Below are 26,704 nucleotides of genomic sequence, written 5' to 3' on the forward strand. Positions count from 1 at the left end.
TTTTAGGGAATATATATGTTCATTAATCGCTTCTCCATCTATAAGTTGGTGCAAAAGTAATTGTGATTTTGTAGTTGAAAGGAACTGCAAAAACCACAATTACTTTTGCACCAACCTAATAAATCCAAATCCATTTGTATGCTGTGAGGCACTGAAATTCTCTTTCAGTCTACCACATTTTGAGAAATAAGAATCCCAGTATCTTCTGACTCTCTCTCCTATTCACCTGAGAAAGTCCATAAACTACTTAAGGGAAGTGTATCATGCTTGGTTTATTGCTTTAAAATGGCATTCAGATCTACTAACAGAACTAGGAAATTCAATCTGTTTTGCATTTTTAAATTATTCACGTTATTCAGTGATACAGTAAACATTTACTGAGCACTTACTCCATTATAAGGCACTGAGTTACACACTGTGAAAAATACTGAGATGAAGAAGACATATTATTCACCCTCGTGAGTTTTAAAATATAGAATGAGAGATAAGACATATTACAAATAACTACAATCTAAGGAAGACTGTGATAAGTGTTGTAATAGTGATAATAGACACTGTACAAGTTAAGAGCATGGAAGTGGTGGTATTTGAGAATGAAAAAAAAATTGTCATAGGGAAATTGGAAAGAAGAAATTACAAATAGGCCAGGCGCCATGGCTCACACCTGTAATCCCAGCACTTTGGGAGGCCGAGGCGAGTGGATCACTTGAGGTCAGGAGTTTGAGACCAGCCTGGCCAACATGGTGAAACCTTATCTCTATTAAAAATACAAAAATTAGCAGGGCATGGTGGCGAACACCTGTAATCCCAGCTACTCAGAATACCGAGGCATGAGAATCGCTTGAACCCAGGAGCCGGAGGTTGCAGTGAACTGAGATCACGCCACTGCACTCCAGCCTGGGCAACAGAGTGGGACTCTGTCAAAAAGAAAAGAAAACAAAACAAACAAAAAAACAACGAAATTACAAATAGATGGAACATCATGAGCAAAGCACGATGGTAAAATAAAATAGTAACTAATAACCACAGCTACCATTTATGGAGTACTTATTCTGTGTTAGGCACTGTTCTAAATGCTTTACATACATTATCCCACTCAATCCTTGAAGCAACCATACAAGGTAAATAATATCATTATATCCATACTGCAGATGAGGACATCTAAGTTTAGAGAATTAAAGAACTTGCCCAAAGTTCCATGATTAGCAAACATTATTTGTTTGAAACTCCTTTGTTGCATATCTAATTTAAAAGACAACTGCATAATGCAATAATTATACATCCATATTGATGGACATGTGAAGTATAAAGGTATCATTTGTATGACAATAACAGCACAAAGGAGGGGGAGGGAAAGGAGCTGTAAAGGAGCAAAGCTTTTGTATAATATTGGAATCAAGTTGGTATTAATATGAGCTACATTGTTATAAATTAAGATATTAGCAATCCATAAAACAACCACTAAGAAAATAACTAAAAAGAAAAATAGTAAAAGAAATGACAAGGGAATAAAAATGGTACACTAGAAAATACCTACTTAACACACAAAAAAAGGCAGTAATCAAGGAATAAAGGAACAGAAAAGACATAAAATATATAGAAAAAATAACAAAATGCCAGATGTAAATTCTACTTTATTGATAACTACATTAAATGTAAATTGATGAAATAACTACATTAAATGTAAATTGATGAAAATTAAAAAGAGATTGGAAAAAGTGTTCAAAAAATTATCCAAATATATGATGTCTACAAGAGGTATAATTTTGATTCAAAGGCACAATTTAAGTTGAAAGTAAAAGTATACAATGTGTGTGTGTGTGTGTGTGTGTGTGTAGCAAACAGTAACCAAAAGAGAGCTGGAGTAACTACACTTCTATCAGGTAAAATAGACTTAAAGACAAAAAGTGTTATGAGAGATAAAGGACATTCTGTGACAATGTAAAAGTCAATACATCAAGAATAAATAGCAGCCGGGTGCGGTTGCTCACGCCTGTAATCCCAGCACTTTGGGAGGCCAAGGCAGGTGGATCACAAGGTCAGGAGATCGAGACCATCCTGGCTAACATGGTGAAACCCTGTCTCTACTAAAAATACAAAAAAAATTAGCCAGGTGTGGTGGCAGGTGCCTGTAGTCCCAGCTACTTGGGAGGCTGAGGCAGGAGAATGGCGGGAACCCGGGAGGTGGAGCTTGCAGTGAGCCAAGATCATGCCATTGCACTCCAGCCTGGGCAACTGAGCGAGACTCCGTCTCAGAAAAAAAAAAAAAAAAAGTAGCAATTATAAACATATATGTACCTAACCACAGAGCCCCCAAATTATATGAAGCAAAACTTGACAGAATTGAAGGAAGAAATAGACAACAATAATAGTTGGCAACTTCAGTACCCCACTTTCAATAATGGATACAACAACTAGACAGAAGATCAACAAGAGAATGAAAGACTTGAACAGCACTACGAACCTACTAGATCTAACAGACATCTACAGAACACTCCACCAAACAAGAGCAGAATATACATTCTGCTCAAGTATATATGGAACATTCTCCAGGGTAGAACACATGTTTGGCCACAAAAAAGTCCCAATAAATTGAAAAGAACTGAAATCATACAAAGTATAATGTCATTGAAATAAATTAAACAAGGCCAAACAAATGGAAAGAGATCCTGTGTGCATGAACTAGAAGACTAATATTGCTAAGACGGCAATATTTCCCAAATTAATCCACAGATTCCATGCGATACCTATCAAAATCACAGCTGGCTTTTTTGTTTTATTCTGTTTGGATTTTATTTTTTGAGATGGGGTCTTGCTGTTTTGCCCAGGCTTGCCTTGAACTTCCTGGGCTCAAGGGATTCTCCTGCCTCAGCCTTCTATGTAGCTGGGACTACAGGCACGTACCACTGCACCCAGCTTACAGTTGACTTTCTGAAGAAATTGAAAAGTTCTTCCTAAAATATATATGAAAATGCAAACATCTAGCCAAAACAATCTTGAAAAAGAAGAATGTTGGAGAACTCACACTTCCTCATTTGAAAATGTAATACAAAGCCACAGTAATCAAGATGTTTTGGTACTGGCATAAGGATTAACATATAAGTATAGACTAATAAAATAGGATTGAGAGTCCAGAAAGAAACCCATAGATTTATGACCATTTGATTTTCACCAAGGAACTCCAGACAATTAAATAGGGGAAGAATAGTCTTTTCAACGAATGCTGGCAAGACAAACTGGATATCCACACGCAAAGAATGAAATTAGACTCCTATCTTGTGCCATATACAAAAGTTAAATTGAAATGTATCAAAGACTTAAATTTAAGACGTAAAAATAAAAACTGTAAAACATAGAAATAAATTTTAGTGACCTTAGATTTGGCAATGGTTTCTTAAATGTGACACGAAAACCACCAGCAACCAAAGACAGACTTTATCAAAACTTAAATTTTGTGCTTCAAAGAACTCAATCAAGAAACAGGCCGGGCGCAGTGGCTCACGCCTGTAATCCCAGCATTTTGGGAGGCCAAGGAGGGTGGATCACAAGGTCAGGAGATCGAGACTATCCGGGCTAACACGGTGAAACCCCGTCTCTACTAAAAATACAAAAAAAAAAAAAATTAGCCGGGCGTGGTGGCAGGTGCCTGTAGTCCCAGCTACTCGGGAGGCTGAGGCAGGAGAATGGCGTGAACCCAAGAGGTGGAGCTTGCAGTTAGCGGAGATGGCGCCACTGCACTCCAGCCTGGGCGAGATTGCGAGACTCAGTCTCAAAAAAAAATTAAAAAAGAAGGAAAGAAAGAAACTGAGAAGACAGTCCATGGGATGGATAAAAACATTTGCAAGTCACATAACTGATAAGGATTTAGAATCCAGAATATATTTTAAAAACTCTTAAAACTCAACAATAAAAAGAAAAATAATCCAATGTTAAAATGGGCATTTTAATAGACATACTTCCAAAGAAGATATGCAAATGGTCAATAAGCTCATGAAAGATGCTCAATATCATTAGTCATCAGGGAAATGCAAATTAAAACTATAAAATAGGCGGTGCACCCTGGCATAGGGAGCGATCTCTGAGCGAGAAGGCAAGATGCATGTGGGATTCTTCCCCGATCAAGTGGAGAACAGAATAATCAGTTCTGCAACAGACAGAAGAAACTACTGAAGCAGCTGAAATTTGCAGAATGCCTAGAAAAAAAGGGGGACACGAGCAAAGTAAATTTGGAAGTTATAAAGCCTTGGATAACAAAAAGAGTAATGGAAATCCTTGGGATGAAGATGATGTTGTGATTGAGTTTATATTCAACCAGTTGTAAGTGAAGAACCCAGACTCCAAAATGATGCAAATCAACCTGACTGGATTTTCGAATGGAAAAAATGCTCGAGAATTTGTGGGAGAACTGTGGCCCCTGCTGCTAAGTGCACAAGGAAACATCATGGGAATTCCTTCTGCTTTCCTAGAACTGAAGAAAGAAGAAATAAAACAAAGACAGACTGAACAAGAAAAATTCGCATCTATGAAAAAGCAAGACAAAGACAAAGATAAAAGGCATAGGGAAGAGAAAGAAAGCAGCAGAGAAAAAACAGAGAGGTCTCGTAGCCCAAGAAGATGCAAATCTCCTTCCCCTAGAAGACGATCTTCCCCTGTTAGAAGAGACAAAGTGCAGTCATCCTTGATCTCCCCATCACAGAACCAAGAGCCAGAGTCCTTCTGCTCCAGAAAAGAAGGAAAAACCTCCAGAGCTCCCAGAACCTTCAGTGAAGGTAAAAGAACCTTCAGTAGAACAGGCCACTTCCACTAGTGACATTCTGAAAGTTCCCAAACCTGAACCTGTACCAGAGCCTAAAGAACCTTCTCCGGAAAAAAAAAAAAAAAAAAAAAAAAAATCCAAAAAGAAACGCAGAAGGAAAAGACCTGACCACGATCTCGGACACGCTCCAAATCAAGATCCCAGATGCGGTCCCACTCTCCTTCTCACACTCCACCTAGACGGCACCATAGATCCTGATCAAGATTGTATTCACCTAGAAGGCGGCCAAGCCCAAGAAGGCAGCCATCTCCTCGAAGAAGAGCTCCACCAAGAAGAATGCCTCCTCCACCAAGGCATAGAAGGAGTAGATCTCCAGTAAGATGAAGAAGACGTTCGTCAGCATCCTTGTCTGGGAGTAGCTTATCATCCTCTTCATCTCATTCCCGGTCACCACCAAAGAAGCCTCCCAAGAGGACAGCCAGCCCCCCTTGAAAAATTTGTAGGTTATCTCCTTCAGCAAGTCCTCCAAGGCGAAGGCACAGGCCATCTCCTCCTGGAACTCCACCACCCAAAACTCGGCATTCCCCAACACCTCACCAGTCAAACTGTACAAGAAAAAGTCGTGTTTCCGTATCTCCAGGGAGAACTTCAGGTAGTGACAAAACATAAAGGTACTGAGAAAAGGGAATCCCCTTCACCAGCGCCGAAGCCTAGAAAGGTAGGGTTATCTGAATCAGAAGAAGATAAAGGTGGTAAAATGGCTGCAGTAGGTTCTGTGCAGCAGAGACGCCCATACAGACGACAAAACCAGCAGTCTTCATCTGACTCTGGCTCCTCCTCCTCCAAAGAAGATGAAAGACCCAAGAGATCCCATGTGAAGAATGGTGAGGTTGGCAGGCGGCGGAGACATTCCCCTTCCCGGAGTGCCTCTCCATCACCACGAAAGCGCCAAAAAGAGACTTCCCCTCGTGGTAGATGGAGAAGAACTCCATCCCCACCACGCACCAGAAGGCGATGGTCTCCTTCTCCCGCCTCTCTTCCTCGACGGCGCAGTTCTCCAACACCACCACCACGAAAAAGAACTCCTTCTCCTCCCCCACATCGGTGCTCAGCCTTCTCCTAGAAGATACTCTCCTCCAACAGAGAGGAGATACTCTCCTTCTCCAACTCCAAAGAGAAGAATGGCTTCTCCTCCTCCCCTTCCTGAACAAAGAGCATCACCATCTTCACCACCAAAGCATTGGGTCTCCCATTCTCCACCTCCCAAACAAAGAAGCTCCTCAGTCACCAAGAGATGTTCACCTTCATTATCATCCAAGCACAGGAAAGGGTCTTCCCCAAGCCGCTCTACCCACCAGGCCCGATCACCACAATCAAACAAATGACATTCGCCCTCACCACAGCCTCGAGCTCCTCAGACCTCCTCAAGTCTTCCACCCATTCGAAGAGGAGGGTCGTCATCACCCCAAAGAAGGCAGTCCCTGTCTCCAAATACTAGGCCCTTTAGGAGACTCTCCAGGACTCCGGAACCTAAAAAGATAAAAAAGCCTGCTTCACCAAGCCCACAGTCTATAAGGAGGGTCACATCCTCCTGATCTGTCTCTGGGTCTCCTGAGCCAGCAGCTTAAAAGCCCCCAGCACCTCCATCCCCCGTCTGGTCTCAGGCACCATCTACAAACTGGACACCAGCTGTACCGGTCAAAAAGGCCAAAAGCCCAACACCAAGAGCATCACCACCAAGAAATTCTGGTCAAGAAGGAGGTGGGAAGAAAAAGAAAAAGAAGGACAAGAAACACAAAAAGGATAAGAAGCACAAGAAGCACAAAAAACACAAGAAGGAAAAGGCTGTGGCTGCAACTGCTGTAGCTGCTGTGACCCCTGCAGTCATTGCAGCTGCCACAACCACATTAGCACAGGAAGAACCAGTGGCAGCGCCAGAGCCGAAGAAGGAGACTGAAAGTGAAGCTGAAGATAACCTTGATGACTTAGAAAAGCACCTGCGTTGGCCAGGCGCGGTGGCTCAGGCCTGTAATCCCAGCACTTTGGGAGGCCGAGGGGGGCGGATCACAAGGTCAGGAGAGCGACACCATCCTGGCTAACACGGTGAAACCCCGTTTCTACTAAAAATACAAATAAAATTAGCCAAGCGTGGCGGTGGGCACCTGTAGTCCCAGCTACTGGGGAGGCTGAGGCAGGAGAATGGCGTGAACCCGGGAGGTGGATGTTGCAGTAAGCCGAGATCGCGCCACTGGCCTCCAGCCTGGGGGACAGAGTGAGACCCTATCTCGGAAAAATAAAAAGAAAAAAGAAAAGCACCTGTGTGAAAAGGCCCTGAGATCAATGAGGAAGGCCCAAGTGTCCCCACAGTCTCAGGCGGAAATGTTTGTTACGATGTAAATTTTATTTGGTTTGTATGCAGTTCAATTTCAAAATTGCTAAAATGTGTTTGAGTTTTAGACTATAACATTTGTTGTAATAATTGCTAGGTTGAAGTTCACCATGTAAAACAAGGGGCATGGATTTACATTGCAAAAGTTGTCCATACTGTATTAATGACATTCTTTCACTGACAGCTGACATAATTCATTTAGAGTGAAATATTTTAAGCCAAAAAAAAACCCCTTTTTAAAAAGGGGGGTTTAAATACTATTAGCATTTTCATAGTTCCTTTAAATGCCCTGGCTATTCCCAGAGCGTAGTTTGTTTGTTTGGTTGGTTGGTTGGTTTGTGGTTTTCTTTTTGTTTTTCTTTTTCTTTACATTTTTTTCATTTGAGTCTTAGCACCCATTTAACTTATGCTTCTGACGTTGTATGTTCTGTAAGCTTGCCCAGAAATAAGACCACTGTTTTGAACTACCACAAAAGTATAAATGAATATCTTAATGCCATAATCTTTCCTGTTGCCTGTGGAGTTTCTGCTGAAATGAATCAGGATTCAAGCTCTAAGATGAGACAGAAAATGAAAGCATGCTGTTTGCCAGGACACTGTGGATTTATATTGATGTGTAACAAGTTGATCTGGAACACTGGACCCTCATTCTGTTCTTCTGGTTTTGTGTTTTTGTTTTGTTTTTTCTTTTGTAAAGGCAATGAGCTAGTCCCAGGAAGGATCCTTTAGTTACATACAATTTTGTTTAATGAAATGTCATGGCTCTGTTCATATTTTTCTCTTGTTCTTCCAATCAGTATATAAAACTTTCCGAGCTCTTGTATTTGGAAGGCTGGAAGGGCCCAGACTTTGGAACAGTGTCTTAGTTTCACTGTTTTTGTTTTGATTTTTTTTTCAGTTTTTTTTTTTTAATTAAAGCTATGTAAAGCTTGTGGATTAAACAGAATAAATTTCTAAATTTAAAAAAAACTAAAATAACACTTCATACCCACTAGGTGGCTATAATAAATAAAAGAGGCCAGGCGCGGTGGCTCAAGCCTGTAATCCCAGCACTTTGGGAGGCCGAGACGGGCGGATCACGAGGTCAGGAGATCGAGACCATCCTGGCTAACATGGTGAAACCCTGTCTCTACTAAAAATACAAAAAAACTAGCCGGGCGAGGTGGCGGGCGCCTGTAGTCCCAGCTACTCAGGAGGCTGAGGCAGGAGAATGGCATAAACCTGGGAGACAGAGCTTGCAGTGAGCTGAGATCCGGCCACTGTACTCCAGCCTGGGTGACAGAGCGAGACTCCGTCTCAAAAAAAAAAAAAAAAAAAAGAAAGAAAGAAAGAAAGAAAAGAAAGGATAGTAACAAGTGTTGGTGAGGGTACGAAGAAACTGGAACCCTAATACATTATTGATAGGGATGTAAATGGTGCAGCCAGGTTTGAAAACAGTCTGACAGTTTCTCAAAATAATAAACATAAAGTTACCATATGACCCAGTGATTTCACTTATAGGTATACATGCAGTAGAATTGAAAGCATATGTTCACTCAAAACATTGTACAAATATGTTTATAGGCTAGGCACGGTGGCTCACTCCTGTAATCCCAGCACTTTGGGAGGACAAGGTGGGCAGATCACGAGGTCAGGAGTTCAAGACCAGCCTGGCCAACACAGTGAAACCCTGTCCCTACTAAAAATACAAAAATTAGCCAGACATGGTGGCATGTGCCTATAGTCCCAGCTATTCAGGAGACTGAGGCAGGAGAATCACTTGAACCCAGGAAGCAGAGGTTGTGGTGAGCCGAGATTGCACCACTGCACTCCAGCCTAGGCAACAGAGCAAGACTCCGTCTCAAAAAAAAAAAAAAAAATGTTTATAGCAGTGTAATTCAAAATATCCAAAAGGTAAAAATAGTCCAGATGTCCATCAAACGAAAGGTGGTACATCCATACAAAGGAGTATTATTCAATCAGAAAAAGGAATGAAGTACTGATACATGATACAATATGAATGGACTTTGAAAACATTATCCTAAGTGAAAGAAGTCAGACACAAAATGTCACATGCTTCATGATTCATTTATATTAAGTGCCCAGAATAGGCAAGTCCATAGAGATAGAAAATAGATTAGTAAATTCACAGCCAAGGGGATGGGAGAACGGAGAGTGTCTGCTAATAAGAACAGGACTTCTTTTTTTATTTTTATTTCAAGTTCCAGGGTACATGTGCAGGTTTGTTACATGGTAAACATGTGCCATGGTGGTTTGATGCACCTATCAACCCATCACCTAGGTATTAAACCCAGCATGCATTAGCTATTTTTCCTAATGCTCTCTGTCCCCACAACCCACCTCCCAACAGGCCCCAGTGTGTGTTATTCCTTTCCCTGTGTCCATGTGTTCTCATGAAGAGGGTTTCTTTTGAGGGTCATGAAATGTTCTGGAATTAGGATAGTGGTGACAGTTTTATAACTTTGTGACTATACTAAAAACCACTGAATTGTAGGCTTTAAAAGGGTGAATTTTATGATATGTGAATTGTACATAAATATTTTAGAAGAAAGAATAAAGGGTAATGGTAAAACTAAGAATGAATACAGTTTTTAGCCTATGTGACCAAAACAGTGGTGATAATATAAACAAAAATAAGAACTTCATGTGGGACAATTTGTTGGATAAATAGAAATAAATAAATTCAGTTCTAAAGACATAGTACTTGAAACTGACTGTGAAAATGGATGCCATCACTCAAGGAGAGAGCATGCAAAAATCAAGAAAAAGAGGAAGAGGAGAGAGGAAGAATGGGGAGGAAGAGAAGGAGAAAGAAAGGGAGAGAGAGGAAAGAGAAAAACCAAGAGGCGAGGATATAACCAGGAAGAAAGTCCACATTTGATAGTCAGAAGGATGACAGAAGGGAGTTAAGAGAAGGGAAAAAGAGGTGGAAGAACTAGAAGAGTACAATGACAAGAATAGTGAAAGGGAAGAACTTTTCATAAAGATGAGTGTAGCTAACCAGGCACGGTGGCTCACGCCTGTAATCCCAGCACTTTGGGAGGCCGAGGCAGGCAGATCACCTGAGGTCAGGATTCAAGATCAGCCTGACAAACATGGTGAAACTTCGTCTCTACTAAAAATACAAAATTAGCCGGGCGTGGTGACGCATGGCTGTAATCCCAGCTACTCAGGAGACTGAGGCAGGAGAATCTCTTGAACCTGAGAGGCAGAGGTTGCAGTGAACCGAGATCCCACCATTGCACTTCAGCCTGGGCAACAAGAGCAAAACTCCATGTCAAAAGAAAAAAAAAAAAATGAGTGTAGCTAATAGTCTGTCAAATGTTACAGACTGATCAAGGAGACTAGGAACGAATGCAATGAATTTGACAAGAAGAAAGGTCATCTGTCAACTTTCAGGAATGCTTTTCAAAAGAGAGATCCAAACTGCCAGTATTAAGAAGAATGGGTCATAAATATAAAGAGAGATGATTGGGAAAGGAAGAGAAATGGGACAGGAACATGAAAGGATGTAGAAGGACAATAGCAAATAAACTGAAGTACACAAAACCCGACACAAAAAGACATTTGTACAAGCATAATTTATAATTAACATAAAATACAAACAACCTAAATTATCTAACAATATGTAAAAAATAAATGATTGCACAAATATAGAAGCATTGTCTGGTATCATGATTAAGAGAACAGACTCTCAAGCCAGACTGCTTAAATTTGAATTCTTATTTATTTATTTATTTAAGACAAGGTCTCGCTCTTTCGCCCAGGCTGGAGTGCAGTGGCACAGTCTCAGCTCACTGCAACCTCCCCCTCCTGTGCTCAAGTGACTGTCTTGCCTCAGCCTCTCAAGTAGCTGGGACTGTAGGCGCATGCCACCACACTTGGCTAATTTTTTTGTATTTTTTGTAAAGACAGGGTTTTGCCAGGTTTCCCAGGCTGGTTTCAAACTTCTGGGCTCAATCCCTGATCCACCCACCTCAGTCTACCAAACTGCTGGGATTACAGGTGTCAGCCACCACGCCTGGCCGAATTTGAATTCTGACTCTGCCACTTACTAGCTGAGTGACCATGGGCACTACTCTGTGCCTTATTTCCTCATCTGCAAAATGGGATAATAACAATAATATCTACCTCATAGTGTTGATGGGAAGATTAAATGAGTTAGTATTTGCAAAGAATTTAGAACAATATGGCCGGGCGCGGTGGCTCAAGCCTGTAATCCCAGCACTTTGGGAGGCCGAGACGGGTGGATCACGAGGTCAGGAGATCGAGACCATCCTGGCTAACACAGTGAAACCCCGTCTCTACTAAAAACTACAAAAAAAACTAGCCGGGCGAGGTGGCGGGAGCCTGTAGTCCCAGCTACTTGGGAGGCTGAGGCAGGAGAATGGCCTGAACCCGGGAGGCGGAGCTTGCAGTGAGCTGAGATCCGGCCACTGCACTCCAGCCAGGGGGACAGAGTGAGACTCCGTCTCAAAAAAAAAAAAAAAAAAAAAAAAAATATTTAGAACAATATCTGACATATAGTTAAGTACTATATAAGGGTGAATTATTATCAATACAATAGAATACCTGTGGTTGTTAAAAATGATATCAGAGAATTTCCAATGATTAGCCAAAATATTGAGACTTAACATTTAACAACACATTGTTAAGTGAATAAAGCTGGAAAAAATTATATACATTATGTGATCATAATTTACATGCACAGAAAAAGACTAGAAACATAACAGGCCAACACGAGTTCACTCAAAAAGATGGGACTGTAGGGGATTATTATTTTAATCCTTATGCTTTTCTGTATCTCTAAATGTTCTATCACAATAATTTATTATAGGTGGAAAAAAATAAACATGAAAATAGAGAATTCTAGGCTAAAATGGCTGACTGAATATATATATCTCTTTAATCTTTCTTCTGAAACCACAGGAAAATTATAAAAAAGTATTTTAAAAAACAAATCTTCACAGACAGGGAGAACAGGAGAGCAGATAGCAGATAAAAATAAAAGGAACCCAGAAACTATTGCAGGTAGTGGAGAAAGCTGAGAGGCAACCCAATTTACACTACAGAATCCACAAAAAGCTCAGAAACCAGCAGCAACAGGTAATCTGTGAGTAAAGTGTGGTGGGGTGACTAATGGAAGAGAATTTTGTGAAAGCTTTTTGAGAAGCAGATACATCTATCATCTCCCTCACTCTAACTATAGCATATATCTAGAGGTTTATTCTCCAGGTTGGAGAACATCAGACATGATTAAGGGCTTGGGTACTATATGCGGCTACATGGCACATGTCAAGACACCTGGCTCCTTTCCCCTAGACACCTCCCAGAATGCTGGCAGCCAGACATTAACCCTTCAGCCAGGAGATTAGAATTTCCAGGTTTTCTTTGAGAAAAGTTACTATCCCAAGGCTTAAACCCTAAAGATATTGACAGAAGAGGGTCCACTAAAAACAGTGCACCTAGATCAGCAAACAGTGAAGTTCCAAGTCTATAAGCTTCCCTACACACTCATAACATTCATTTAGTATTTTATTCTCACACTTTTAATCATACGCATACATCCAACCAGCCATTGCCAGACCTTTGAGGAAATCCTGTAGCATGAAAGATAGAAATGAAAACAAAAAGGGAAAGTCAGCCTGAAGAAAATGATTCATTGAGAAAAAATACTTATCATCAGTAACCCAAGAGAGGTATAATATGATACTGCACTCATGGAACACTGACAAGATGCTTTTTCAAAGGAACATTAAGAAAACAAGGCCAGGCGCAGTGGCTCATACCTGTAATCCCAGCACTTTGGGAGGCCGAGGTGGGCAGATCACTGGAGGCCAAGAGTTCAAGATCAGCCTGGGCAACATAGTGAGACCCCGTCTCTATTAAAAATACAAAAAAGTTAGCCAGACATGGTGGTAAGCCTGTAATCCCAGCTACTCCGGAGGCTGAGGCACAAGAATATTTTGAACCTGGGAGGTGGAGGTTTCAGTGAGCAGAAATCGCACCACTGCACTCCAGCCTGGGTGATGGGGCCAGACTCTGGAAAAAAAAAAAAAAAGAAGAAAGAAAGAAAGAAAGAAAGACAGAAAGAGAGAGAGAGGAAGGAAGGAAGGAAGGAAGGAAGGAAGGAAGGAAGGAAGGAAGGAAGGAAGGAAGGAAGGAAGGAAGAAAGGTTGGTTAAAAAAAAAGAGCTCTAGGGAGCTAAAATCTAACAGCAATAATGACAAAAATCAATATAAAAATTCAAATTCTAGAAAGTAGAGCAAAAATACAGAGATAAAAATTACAAGAGAAAAAAATGAGAAATTTAAAGACAGTCCAGGAGTCCTCAACAAATACAGATGCTCCTTGATTTACAACTGTGTTACATCCCAGTAAACCCACTGTCAGTCGAAAATATTGTAAGTTGAAAATGCATCTAATACACCTAACCTACCAAATATCATAGCTTAGACTAGCATGGGCATTTTGTAGACATGATGGAATGCAAAAACACAAAACACAACATCCAAAAATGCTAGCAACACAGTACACTGTAGAGTGTCTGTTGCTTGCCCCCATGTTGTGTGGCTGACTGGAAGCTACAGCTCGCTGCTATTGCCCAGCATTACAAGAGAGTATCATACAGCTTATTGCTAGCCCAGGAAAAGATCAAAATTCAAAACTCAAAGTACAATTTCTACTGTAAGCATATTGCTTTCACATCATCATAATATCAAAAAACCATAAGTCAAACCATCATAAGTCAGGGACTATGTGTATTAGAAAACCAAATCCAGCCATATATAAAAAGAATAAAAGCCATGATAAGGCTACTCAGAGCATTTTACTTGTATTTATATTATATTATATACCCTCAAGTACCACTTCTTGTAATATTAACTTTAGAGTTTTCTTAAAAATTTAATGATAACAAGTATTGAAATTAATCCTGGGAATGCACAACTGGTCAAAAATAGAAATCAAATCAATGTAATTCACCACATTAATAAACTAAAAAAAAAGAAAACCATATGATCATCTCAATAAATGCAGAAAAAGCATCTGACAAAGTCCAAAATCTATTACTGATAAAAAAGTTTGCAGCAAAGGAAGAATAGAAAGAAAAATCCTCAACCTGACAGAGTTCATATTTGAAAAACCCTCAGCTAACATACTTAGTTGTAAAAGACTAGATGCTTTCCCTCTGAGATCAGGAACGAGGCAAAGATATCCATTCTTACCACTTTTCAACATCATATTAGAGGTCTAGCCAGTGCTATACAGCAACATCAACACAAGCATCCAGATTGGAAAGGATGAAATACAATAGTCTCCATTCACAGCTGACATAATTACATACACAGAAAATCACAAAGACTCTATAACAAAGCTCCTATAACAAATCAGTGAGTTTAGCAAGGTGAGAAGATACAAGGGCAATATGTTGAAATCAATTATATTTCTATACGCCTGAAACGAATAACTGGAACTCGGTTTGTAAAATATCACTTATAGCACCAAAAAAAAGAAAAGAATGAAAAGGAAGAAAAAAATATGTAGGTATAAATCTAACAAAATATGTGCTGGAGCTACAAAACGCTGATGAAAGGCACTAAAGAGGACCTAAATAAATGGAGAGAAATACTGTACTCATTGACTGGAAGGTTTCATATTATGAAGCTATCAATAGTCCATAAATTGATCTATAGATTCAATGCAATCATAATCAAAATCCCAGCAGGACTTTTTGTACATATCAGCAAGCTGATGCTAGAATTTATATGGAAAGGAAAATAAACAAGAATAGCCAAAACAATCTTAAAGAAAGAACAACAAAGTTAGAGGACTCACATCACCTAATTTCAAATTTTGTTACAAAAATTTAGTAATCAGTCTGTGCACAGTGGCTCATGCCTGTAATCCCAGCACTTTGGGAGGCCAAGGCAGGCGGATCACTTGAGGTCAGGAGTTTGAGACCAGCCTGGACAACATGGTGAAACCTCGTCTCTACTAAAAATACAAAAATTAGCCAGGTGTAGTAGTGGGTGCCTGTAATCCCAGCTACTCGGGAGGCTGAGGCAGGAGAATCGCTTGAATCCGGGAGGTGGAGGTTGCAGTGAGCTGAGATCACGGCACTGCACTCCAGCCTGGCTGACAGAGTGAGACTCTGTCTCAAAAAAAAAAAAAAAAAAAAATACAGCAATCAAGACCGTATATTTGTGAGCTGATAGACACATAGATCAATGCAAAAGAACAGAGTCCAGAAACTGGCCAAACATATATGGGCAATTGATTTTGACAATGGTGCCAAGGTAATTTAATGGAAAAAGAGCAGTCTTTTCTACCATTAGTACTGAAACCACAGGGCACCCATAAACAAAATAGAAAAAAAAAAACTTTGAGCCATAACTCACATATACCCAAAAATTAAGTCAACATGGATCACAGGCCTAGAGATAAAACATAAAACTATGCATCTTTTACCAGAAAATGTAGAAGAAAATTTTGTGATCTTGGATTAGGCAGAGTTCTTAAATACAATACAAAAAGCATATCCATAAATGAAAAAAAATGGTAAATAGGACTCATCCAAATTAAATCCTTTCATTCTGCAAAAGACCCTGTTAAGATATTAAGAAGATAAGCACTGAGAAAATATTTGCAAATCACATATCTCACAAAGGACTTGTGTCCAGAATATATAAAGAACTCTCAAAACTCAACAATAAGAAAACAAACTACCCAATTAAAAAACAAGCAAAAGATCTGAACAGACAAATAAAAACATGCAAAGATGTTAAACATCATTAGTCATTATAGAAATACAAATTCAAACTACAATGAAATACCAGTACACACCTATTCAAATGAGTAAAAGATAAAGAAAACTGACAATACCAAGTGCTGACAATGATGTGAACAAACTAGCATTCTCATACATTGCTGGTAGAAATGTAAAATGGTAACAACCACTTTGAAAAATAATTGGACAGTTTCCTTCCTTCCTTCCTTCCTTCCTTCCTTCCTTCCTTCCTTCCTTCCTTCCTTCCTTCCTTTCTTTTTTCTTTCTTTCTTTCTTTTCTTTTTTTTAGATGGAGTTTCACTCTTGTCACCCAGGCTGGAGTTCCGTGACACAATCTCAGTTCACTGCAACCTCCACCTCTTGGATTCAAGCGATTCTCCTGCTACGGCCTCCCGCCAGAAGCTGGGAGGCTGAGCCACCACACCTAGCTAGTTTTGTATTTTTAGTAGATATGGGGTTTCACCATGCTGGCCAGGTTGGTCTCAAACTCCTGACCAGGTGATTCAATCTACTTCGCCTCCCAAAGTGCTAGGGATTACAGGCGGAGCTCACGCTTGGCCTGTGGCAGTTTCTTATAAAGTTAAACATACTTTTCATATGACCTAGCAATTCCACTCCTAAGTATTTACCCAAGAGAAATGAAAACTTATGTTCACATAACAACCTATTTTATGAATGTTTTACAGCAGTTATGGCAACATTTATTCATAACCACCAAAAACTGGAAATAACCTAAATGTTCTTCATCTGCTGAATATATAAACTATGGCACATCCCATACAATGGAATACTACTCAATAATAAAAAGTAAGAAGTGAAATAAACCAGATCCAAAGGGCTCTATTTGACTCACTCTATGGCTTATTTATATGACATACTGAAAAAGGCAAAACTCCAGGGGTCGAGAACAGATCCATGGCTACCAGGGTTTCAGGTCAGGGAAGGGGTTGACTACAAAGGGATAGCATGAGGGAAGTATTAGACTGATGGAATCTTTCTGCATTCGCATTGTGGTAGTGCTTCCACAACTCTATGCATTTGTCAAAACTCAAAGCATTGTACACCAAAAAGAATGAATTTTTGAAACAAATATATATTTAAATAGCATGCCTGCATGTGGTTCTTTGCATTATGTGATAACTGCAACATTATCTCAGGAATAAAATATATAATTATTTTTAAATTTACAAAAAAATTCTAAAAAGCGTTAGTGGTGGGCCCAAGGGGTAGAAAGGGAAGAGCAGAATATATTTATAAGCAGAAAAAAGGGGCCTCAGTGGAGAGATAAAGTAGATATGCAAGAAAGGAGCAGTAATGAATTGAACAAAGCTGTGAAAGAAAGAAATGGAAGGGAACAGAATCAAGCACAGAAGCGGCCCAGTTCTAAGTATCTTTCAAATCATAAATTAAGCATCATTACCTCTACAAAGCCTTCCCAGGAGCCCCAAAGTGGAAATTACCTTTTCCTCCTCTGAAACTCCACATCATTTTAAACATACTGTCTGATAACTCTTCCTAATTACTATAAGATAGAATTATTAATACTTTACATGTCTTATCTCCTGTTCCTGCCCCAACAACCCACTAGATTATAAATTATTTGAAAGCAAAGTTTCAGGAGCAATTTATACTTCTTTCCTCCACAGTGCCTTGCATTGTGCTTTAAATAAGTAAAAACAAAACTGCAAAACCCACAATAAGGATGTTGAGTAAATAATGCAGAGAGTAGTAGATGGTTTACTGATTGATTCTTACATGTGATATTCCTTGTATTACAATCCAGTATAATGACTTTTGCACAATGGCACTTTTGTTATCAAACGTATTCAGTTATGGATTCATCTGAGTCTTGAATTTGAAGCAATAAATGTTCAAAAAAATGTCAAGGACATCAGCTACTTACAAAAATATATTAAAAAGTTCACCTTGGCCAGGTGCAGTGGCTCACGCCTGTAATCCCAGCACTTTGGGAGGCTGAGGCGAGTGGATCACCTGAGGTCAGGAGTTCAAGACCAGCCTGGCCAACATGGCAAAACCCCGCCTCTACTAAAAATACAAAAATTAGCCTGGCGTGGTGGCACATGCCTGTAATCCCAGCTACTCGGGCGGGAGGTTGAGGCAGAAGAATCACTTGAACCTGGGAGGCAAAGGTTGCAGTGAGTCAAGATTGCGCCATTGCACTACAGCCTGAGCGACACAGCAAGACTCTGTCTCAAAAAAAAAAAAAAAAAAAATCATCTCAGGAAAGACCACCCATTCTAATTCCCTTGAAAAGTTATAGAAAAAGCAGATGGCTCTACAAGATTGGGGGTGGGGGGTGCATTAGGCTCATTTTAAGTAAGTCAAAAGTATAATTAAAAAAAAAAAAATTCTGGCCAGGCATGGTGGTCTCATGCCTGTAATCCCAATATTTTGGAAGGCCAAGGCAGGAGGAGCGCTTGAGGCCAGGAGTTTAAGACCAGCCTGGGCAACACTGCAAGACACTTTCTCTACAAAAACTTAAAAAATTAGCCAGGCATGGTGGTGCATACCTGTAGTCTCAGCTACTTGGAAGGTTGAGATGGAAGGATCGCTTGAGCCCAGAAGGTCGAGGCTGCAGTGAGCCATGGTTGGGCCACTGCCCTTCAGCCTGGGTGACAGTGAGACTCTGTCTCAAAGAAAAAAAAAAAAAAAATTCTGAGGTACATGTATTTAATGTGCAAGTTTGTAATGTTCAATTATATCAATGACCTGTTTTTTCTTTCTGTACATAAGCTTACTCATCTTTCAATGACCTTATTTATTTCCATGGAGTTTAGGGATAATAAGCCATATGTAGATAAAATATTATCAGTCTACTGAATATATCACTGAATTGCATCATCGATGGCATTATACTCAGTTACAGAGCATTATGGATTCATCTACTCTCATTTTGTCACTGATATACCCATTTTGGACATGATATACTCAATCAGTATATCACACACATGTAACTGAATTTACTCTGTAAAACTTTTAGTGTAGGACTTCTTTTCCTATGATGATACACTTCCAGTGTTAAGAACGTGGAAATTTTGTTACAAATAGTAAGTTAAGTACCACATAACAATTAAGATATAATTCATTAGTACTTCCTTAAAAACAAAACAAAAAGACTGTCCTTCAGAACATGCCAAGGAGAGAATTTTTTTCTTTCTATGAATGAATGAAACATGATATGGGAATGAGTTGTGCACATCCCACCCCCCAAATTCATATGTTGAAGCCCTAACCTCCAATGTGATGATATTTGGAGACAGGGCTTTTCAGACCTAAGTAGGTCCCTATGATGGGATAGTACCCTTATAAGTAGAGACAGTGGCCGGGCGCGGTGGCTCACGCCTGTAATCCCAGCACTTTGGGAGGCCAAGGTGGGTAGATCATGAGGTCAGGAGATCGAGACCATCTTGGCTAACACGGTGAAACCCCGTCTCTACTAAAAATACAAAAAATTAGCCGGGCATGGTGGCGGGTGCCTGTAGACCCAGCTACTCAGGAGGCTGAGGGAGGAGAATGGTGTGAACCCAGGAGGCAGAGCTTGCAGTGAGCCGAGATTGCACCACTGCACTCCAGCCTGGGCAACAGAGCAAGACTCCGTCTCAAAAAAAAAAAATAAAAGTAGAGACAGCACTCTCTCTCTCTCTCTCTCTCTCTGTGTGTGTGTGTGTATCAGTCTCTCTCTCTGTCTATCAATCTCTCTCTCTCTCTCCCCCCTGCCCTGCCATGTGAGGACACAGGGATAAAGGCAACCATCTGCAAGCCAAGAAGAGAGCTCTGACCAGAAGCCAACTACGCTAGCACCTGTTTTTAAGCCACTCCGTCTATGGTGTTTTGTTATGGCAGTCCAAGCTGACTATGACAAAAACATATCAAGGAATTTGGAGACAAAACCCTAAGCAATTCAGCACTTTATCAGTGAAGTACTGCAGGAAGAGAAATAGATAGGATGCAGGAGAGGGGACACTCAGGTATATACAGCCTGGCCCTTTTACTGACTTCATGTGAGACCCAGAACAACTTGGTCTTTACTTTGTAGTTTGGCTACAGATTCTGCATCTATATAATTACAGGACTGGATAAGCTACTCTGACAGCCACTGCACAGCATCACTCCCACCCTCACTTTGACTATGACTGTACCTTGAAACTGCAGTCACTAACGATGCTGCAGTGACTAGGTGAGACAGGAAGAAATAATCACTGAAGGCAACAACAAGGAGAATAACAAAATGTCGTGCATAAATTGCAACTCTAGCATGACAGAATGCAAAATGTATAACTGAGATAAACATTTATGAACTCTGCTTCAAAAACAAAGATCAAAACTGAATACTGGCCGGGAGTGGTGTCTCATGCCTGTAATCCCAGCACTTTGGGAGGCCAAAGCAAGTGAATCACCTAAGATCAAGAGTTCAAGATCAGCCTGGCCAACATGGCGAAACCGCATCTCTACTAAAAATACAAAAGTTAGTTGGGCACGATGGTGCCCACCTGTAGTCCCAGCTACTAGGGAGGCTGAGGTGGGAGGATCACTTGAGACTGGGAGGCAGAGGTTGCAGTGAACCGAGATTGTGCCACTGCACTCCAGCCTGGGTGACAGAGTGACACCCTGTCTCAAAAAAAAAAATTGAATACTGCACCACCATCACCATCTCTTTGTACTAAAGCTTAAGATGTCCAAAAAAAAAAAAAAAATGAAAGAATGCAGATACAACAGAAAGTGAATGCTGCGACTACACAAAGCACAGTGGTCATTCATGTCCCTCCTACTCTTTGTTATAGTATACAATGATTTTTTTTTTCCAAGATGAAGTATAAGGAAGCATATAATTGCATAGGGAAAAGAGAATGTGAGATACTAACCCCGGACATAATAGTGCTGTCAGCAAGGCATTTGTCTTCCACTTAACACCTCTAAATGCTGAGGAAGTAAAAAACAGAACAGTTACTTTAGCAACTTGATTTAGTCCACTTTACAAATACTTTAGAGTAATTAAGGCACAATTACATTTTCTTTCTTTTTTTTTTTTTTTTTGAGACAGAGTCTCGCTCTGTCGCCCGGGCTGGAGTGCAGTGGCCGGATCTCAGCTCACTGCAAGCTCCGCCTCCCGGGTTTACGCCATTCTCCTGCCTCAGCCTCCCAAGTAACTGGGATTACAGGCGCCCGCCATCTCGCCCGGCTAGTTTTTTGTATTTTTTAGTAGAGACGGGGTTTCACCGTGTTCGCCAGGATGGTCTTGATCTCCTGACCTCGTGATCCACCTGTCTCGGCCCTCCCAAAGTGCTGGGATTACAGGCTTGAGCCACCGCGCCCGGCCCACAATTACAGTTTCATAGGTCGGCTAAAATTCCCCCACGCATTTTTTTTTTTTTTTTTTTTTTACTTTACAGCCTTTTAATTTCTACATTTAACACAGCAACTTCCTGGAATAATAACAGTTGAAATGCTTACTCTTATACATTATAGCAGACACGTATCTAGCAGGGGTTCCCAGAAGGACCCATAACACAGTGGCACAGGTCATTAAAGCTCCTCCATTGGCAGGAGAAGGAAAACCAAGGCAGGACAGACCTAAAGGCACAAAAATGAAATAGAAAACCAGCAACAATAGTAGTCTCAAAAGTACATAGGACTTTATAAGAAATTAAGCACAACCTTATTAAGACATTATATGAAACAGCACACAGGGAAATTATCTAATGGGAGTACTACAAGCAAGGGATGCTACAAGCAAATGTTATTTGCTTGGCTAAGTACTTGACACTTTCTCTTAACGAAAAGGTCTGATTTTCCATTCAAGGTAAGTGGAAGTAAGTTTTCATAAGTTGAATTAGCCTTAATTTCACTGCCTAAATCAAAATTACACAAAATATCTCCCCCTTTCCCACTTCAGTAGTCACTCCAAAAACAGCAAGTCTTTTTTCCCCAAAGAAATTTCCTTCTGTTTCCTTTTATTCAAGGTGAGGAATGAAAAAAATCAAAGTGAGACTTGGTCTCAGGAAAATATAACCCTAAAAGCTGATTTTTGAAATTATCATTGACATCTGAAACACCTAATGAGCCATTTTTTACAGCAGCTTTGTTTACGAAAATCACTACTCTGGCTATCAAAAACTGACAAGCTCCATTTTTAGTTTATAAATGAAGGCCCTAGGGTTCATCAGCCATTGTGAGCCCACTACAGATGCCATTCCATTTATACACTTAAAGACCAGCACTTAGGCTTGCTGTAGCATTTCAAAATGCTAGCTTTTGAATCATGAACTCCCTTAGCCCACTTAAAATATGATTCTACTCACATACTGATTTTAAGAATGCATTTATTTTGCAAAGCAAGAAATATACGTATTGGAGTTTACAATAAACTATTCAAAACTAAAGAAGCTATGGAAGGTGCTTGATATAGGAAGATACTTAGACTCATATTCTTAATTTGAGAAGACAGAAATGTGAATACTATAAAATGCAGATTTCCATAAACTTTGGGGTATAATTTTCCAAGTCCCTTTGTACAAAGGAATCAAAGTTTAACATATGCCGGCAGCTTACTATGCATGTTTGACATATCTGAGTGTACTCATTTAAAGTAATAAAGGTCATAAACAAAACTTGTGTTCCTTGACCCAAGAAGGCTGACAGCAACATTGTGTTCTTTGGGGGACTGAAAACAACTGCATGAATCATCTTCCAGCCAAGCCCCTACTGGGCATCCTCCTACACATAAGAAAGTCTCTAATAAGCATACAAGTTACTATGACAGAAAGTTACAAGTTAGTTGAAACGGAATTTTCCTTTAAAGGCAGACTAACCAGAAATCAGTGGCTCATTACGAATTTAGCAGGTCTCTGGAAGGTACATGATCCTGCCACACAAATGAATCACTGCCTTACTCGAAGTTTTGCATCCGAGGGAGTGTGTTAATTACATAAAACACACAACTGATTTGCTTTTTCATAAAGAAAGCAAAATGATTTAACCTACATAAGGAACTTGACCAATGTAATAGCAATTAAAAATTGACCAATACACAAGTGGTCACAAGAGTCAAAACAGTATAAACAGTATAACCTAAAGTATAGTATTTTGCAATGTTTGATATTGTTATCTCATACTTCCAATCAATGAAAATCTTTAATAATGATATTTTGAGAGTTCAGAAACACATAAGAAAGGATATAACCAAAAAGTTGATAATAAACAACTCTCTAATAAATCTCCCTGTTCTTTTAAAAAAATTTACTCAACTCTGTACTTTCTGATTTGGTATAACATACAAAATCACTAGGCATAAAAAATGTGCTGTATTCAAGGTGCAATACTCTAAGTAGAAATATAACATTGATGAAAACTGGGCAGAATAGGCACTTAAGTATTTGTTGAATCAAATATATGCATTTTTACTTATGGGAGAATTCATCTTATTATATCTGATAATATCTTTATGGAAAATCCTTAATATGATGTTAGCCACCGTTCCAGATAAGAAAAGAATAACAACAAAGGAATTTACCATAGTAGAAAATTTAAGAAAGAAAAAAAGAGAAGTTAAATCTCAAAATTTCCTAATTGAGCACTGAGAAAAAATGCATGTACATATAAAAGAAAGACATTCAAATTATCATTACGTCAATCAGTTTTCTAACGTTAAATTTCAATCAGTAACTGAATGCATCAATATATTAAGTGAACTTAAAGCAACACTATTCTTAAGGTTATTTTTAGAAAACTTTAAGAGTACCTTCTCAAAGAGAAATAAGAAGAAGTAAATAAGATCTGTAACACAAACTTAGTTTGAGAGCATGGAAATGACAACCTAAGTTCAGGAGACACAGGTTGAACTAATGGCTGACTGGCTTCTTAGCCAATGGATCAAGGCCATAGTCTTTAACTCTATTACTCTATGAGCGTCAGGGCAAAGATCCCAAGGACCACTTATCTATATCTACCAGCTCTCACTGTTTCTAAAACTCAAACTTAAAAACTATCCCCAAAGCAAAGTCAATGCCTTCTGCCATTCCATCTCCCCAGCCAAACCCATACACACCCAAAAAAGTTTCACCAGAATCTATGCAAAGTCCAGCACTGTTTTAGTGAGATGCCAATAAGAAGACTGACGTCTAAATGTCTGTTAAATGTTGTAAGTAAATTAAGTCATGACAGAAACTAAAATACAGTACATTTGTTGTTACATTACTACTACTAGAAATTAGCCCTCATAATCCATCTAGAGGCCCTTCACTTTCACAACCCCTTTGGAGAAACCATTTAAATAAATTGTATCTGAGGAGATTTCTGGGTGGTGACAAAATGGGATTGGAACTGTTGCCCAAACAGAAGCGTCTCTGGAAAAGCTACCATAGGAAGAAGCAAGAGGACAAAGAGGAGGAGGAGGAGGAGAAGGAGGAATAATAGGAATAAGGAAAGGAGAGGAAGGGTATTTTCATTTTAAAGTCAGTGGGAGTATAAGGAGAATCATCATTCCAGAAGACCATGCTCAGAGTATCACAACTTTCCTTACTTTCACTTTTTTAACTTTTAATTTTTATTTTATTTTTAGAGACAGGGTCTCTCCATGTCGCACAGGCTAGTCTTGAACTACTGACCTTAAGTGATTCTCCCACCTCGGCCTCCCAAAGCCCTGGGATTACAGGTGCGAGCCACCACACTGGGCCCTTACTTTCATTTTTACTTTTGTAATCTCCTTTGACCCATAATTGCTTTCTTACAGGATATAAAGACAACAAGGAATAAAATACTATACAGACAAATTAATTTCTTTTTGATCAGCTTCTCTTTCAGTCTCTTAAGTTACTAACTTCACATCCTACTCCCACTCTCAGCACTTTACCACAGCCCAAATCATTAATTATGCTATCAGTTGGTCCATCCCTCAGTGAGTCCATCCCATGTGAAACGACTCTTTCCATAGTCACGGACTTCTAACTCTGTAGTTTCATCCTGTTGAAGATTCCTGAGGAATCAAGTCCTTTCACTCTGGGTCCACTAGAATGTACCTTCAGGCAAGCAGAAGCCTCCTCTGCCTTATTCACTGTTGAGCTCAGAGCCTACCACAGCATCACAATAGGGACTAAAAAGAGTAAATGGTCCTTCACTAGCAGACATCATTTCCGTACCATCCTCTCCTCTATATGATCTGCCTTGATTACACAGCCACTTGAAGTTGTGGGTTTGTCGTAAGAAATCCTTTCACCTGGCCGGGCGCGGTGGCTCAAGCCTGTAATCCCAGCACTTTGGGAGGCCGAGGCGGGTGGATCACAAGGTCAGGAGATCGAGACTATCCCTGGCTAACATGGTGAAACCCCGTCTCTACTAAAAATACAAAAAACTAGCCGGTCGAGGTAGCGGGCGCCTGTAGTCCCAGCTACTCGGGAGGCTGAGGCGGGAGAATGGCGTGAACCCGGGGGGCGGAGCTTGCAGTGAGCCGAGATCTGGCCACTGCGCTCCAGCCTGGGAGACACAGCGAGACTCCGTCTCAAAAAAAAAAAAAAAAAGAAATCCTTTCACCCTTTTCTCACCCCTTCCCAGATTTTTATGACATCCCTACCTTCCTCTACTCCAGCTGGTTACTCTTTTTCCTAACTCTCTACTGTGCCTGAACTTTTTGAACCCACAAACAAAAGCTTCCATTCCGTTTGATTTTTCATCTCTTGCACAGTCATATCTCACTGACTCCCCACCCCAATATTCATGCCATGCAGACGTAGTATCTCCATGACATTTCAGGTTGCTCTTTCCCTTCAGCATAAACATTAACATATTTAAAACACATTTATCTTTTTTTTCACTGTGTATGTGGGGAGTGGAAGGGAGAAGAGGAGAGAGGAAACTACAGTCACAGAGAAGGAAAAAGATGTAACCCAAGATCATCTGTGATAACAAAATACGTTAATTTAAATATATGTATTTACATTTCTACCTCAAAATTACTTACTTTTTGCTACATTAAGTACTTACCGAAACCACTGAATATTAGTATGAGACACAGACTCCAAAATCTAATCCCACCTAGAAGCCCACTTGACAGTTTTGTTTTCCTAAAATGGGAATATAAAATCATATAACCAAACATTAGTTGAGTTTTTGCTGGTTATAATCCTAAAACCAATGGAAAAACGATTCTGCGTGTACTTTCTCCATTTCTTTACTTCTAACTTCATGGAATGATGTGATCTACTTTGACATTTTTTAATTTTCTTTTTTGTTTTTTGTTTTTGTTTTTGTTTTTGTTTTTGAGATGGAGTGCAGTGACACCATCTCAGCTCACTGCAGCCTCCGCCTCCTGGGTTCAAGTGATTCTCCTGCTTCAGCCTTCTGAGTAGCTGGGATTACAGATGTGAGCCACACCCAGCTAATTTTTGTATTTTTAGTAGAAATGAGGTCTAGCCATGTTGGGCAGGTTAGTCTCGAACTCCTGACCTCAGGTGATCCACCTGCCTCAGCCTCCCTAAGTGCTGGAATTACAGGTGTGAGCCACCGTGCCTGGCCTTCTTATTTTCATGTCCTAATATTCATTTCCTAATATTCCTAATATTCCTAATATTCTTTTAAATTCTACCTAATTTAAAAGAGACTAGGAGGAAATAATTTTAGCTTGCTACTCTTCACCAATAATAGCATCTCTTTGCTACTACTTTTCTGTAACCCTAAATCCACCCCATACTTCATTTCATTTTGTCCCTTTTGTCCTGATCATATTTCCATCTACAAAGGTACACAAAGGTATATATAA

At 39.9% G+C, this 26,704-nt stretch overlaps 1 protein-coding gene, 1 long non-coding RNA gene and 1 pseudogene across 3 annotated transcripts in view; 1 reads left to right on the top strand and 2 right to left on the bottom strand.

Annotated features, from left to right (window-relative positions):
• The window catches only part of LOC101012620, a 118,670-nt gene that overhangs the window by 34,128 nt on the left and 57,838 nt on the right, over positions 1 to 26,704 (bottom strand). The window contains exons 3-5 of the mRNA XM_017954416.3: positions 25,930 to 26,009; positions 21,406 to 21,525; positions 20,817 to 20,874 (exon numbers count right to left, since the gene is read on the bottom strand). Of these exons, the coding sequence (XP_017809905.1) occupies positions 20,817 to 20,874; positions 21,406 to 21,525; positions 25,930 to 26,009 (258 nt within the window). The remainder of the gene's footprint in view (positions 1 to 20,816; positions 20,875 to 21,405; positions 21,526 to 25,929; positions 26,010 to 26,704) is intronic.
• Positions 4,056 to 5,200, top strand: LOC103880918 (annotated as a pseudogene). The gene has a single exon (XR_004180678.1). The product of XR_004180678.1 is annotated as a serine/arginine repetitive matrix protein 1 pseudogene (transcript).
• On the bottom strand, positions 6,704 to 8,151 carry LOC108583910. The gene is made up of 2 exons (XR_001898740.3): positions 7,073 to 8,151; positions 6,704 to 6,753 (listed from the first exon to the last, which is right to left on the bottom strand). It is a non-coding gene; the product is annotated as an uncharacterized LOC108583910 (long non-coding RNA).

Source organism: Papio anubis, chromosome X, assembly GCF_008728515.1.
Source record: "Papio anubis isolate 15944 chromosome X, Panubis1.0, whole genome shotgun sequence".
NCBI lineage: Eukaryota > Metazoa > Chordata > Mammalia > Primates > Cercopithecidae > Papio > Papio anubis.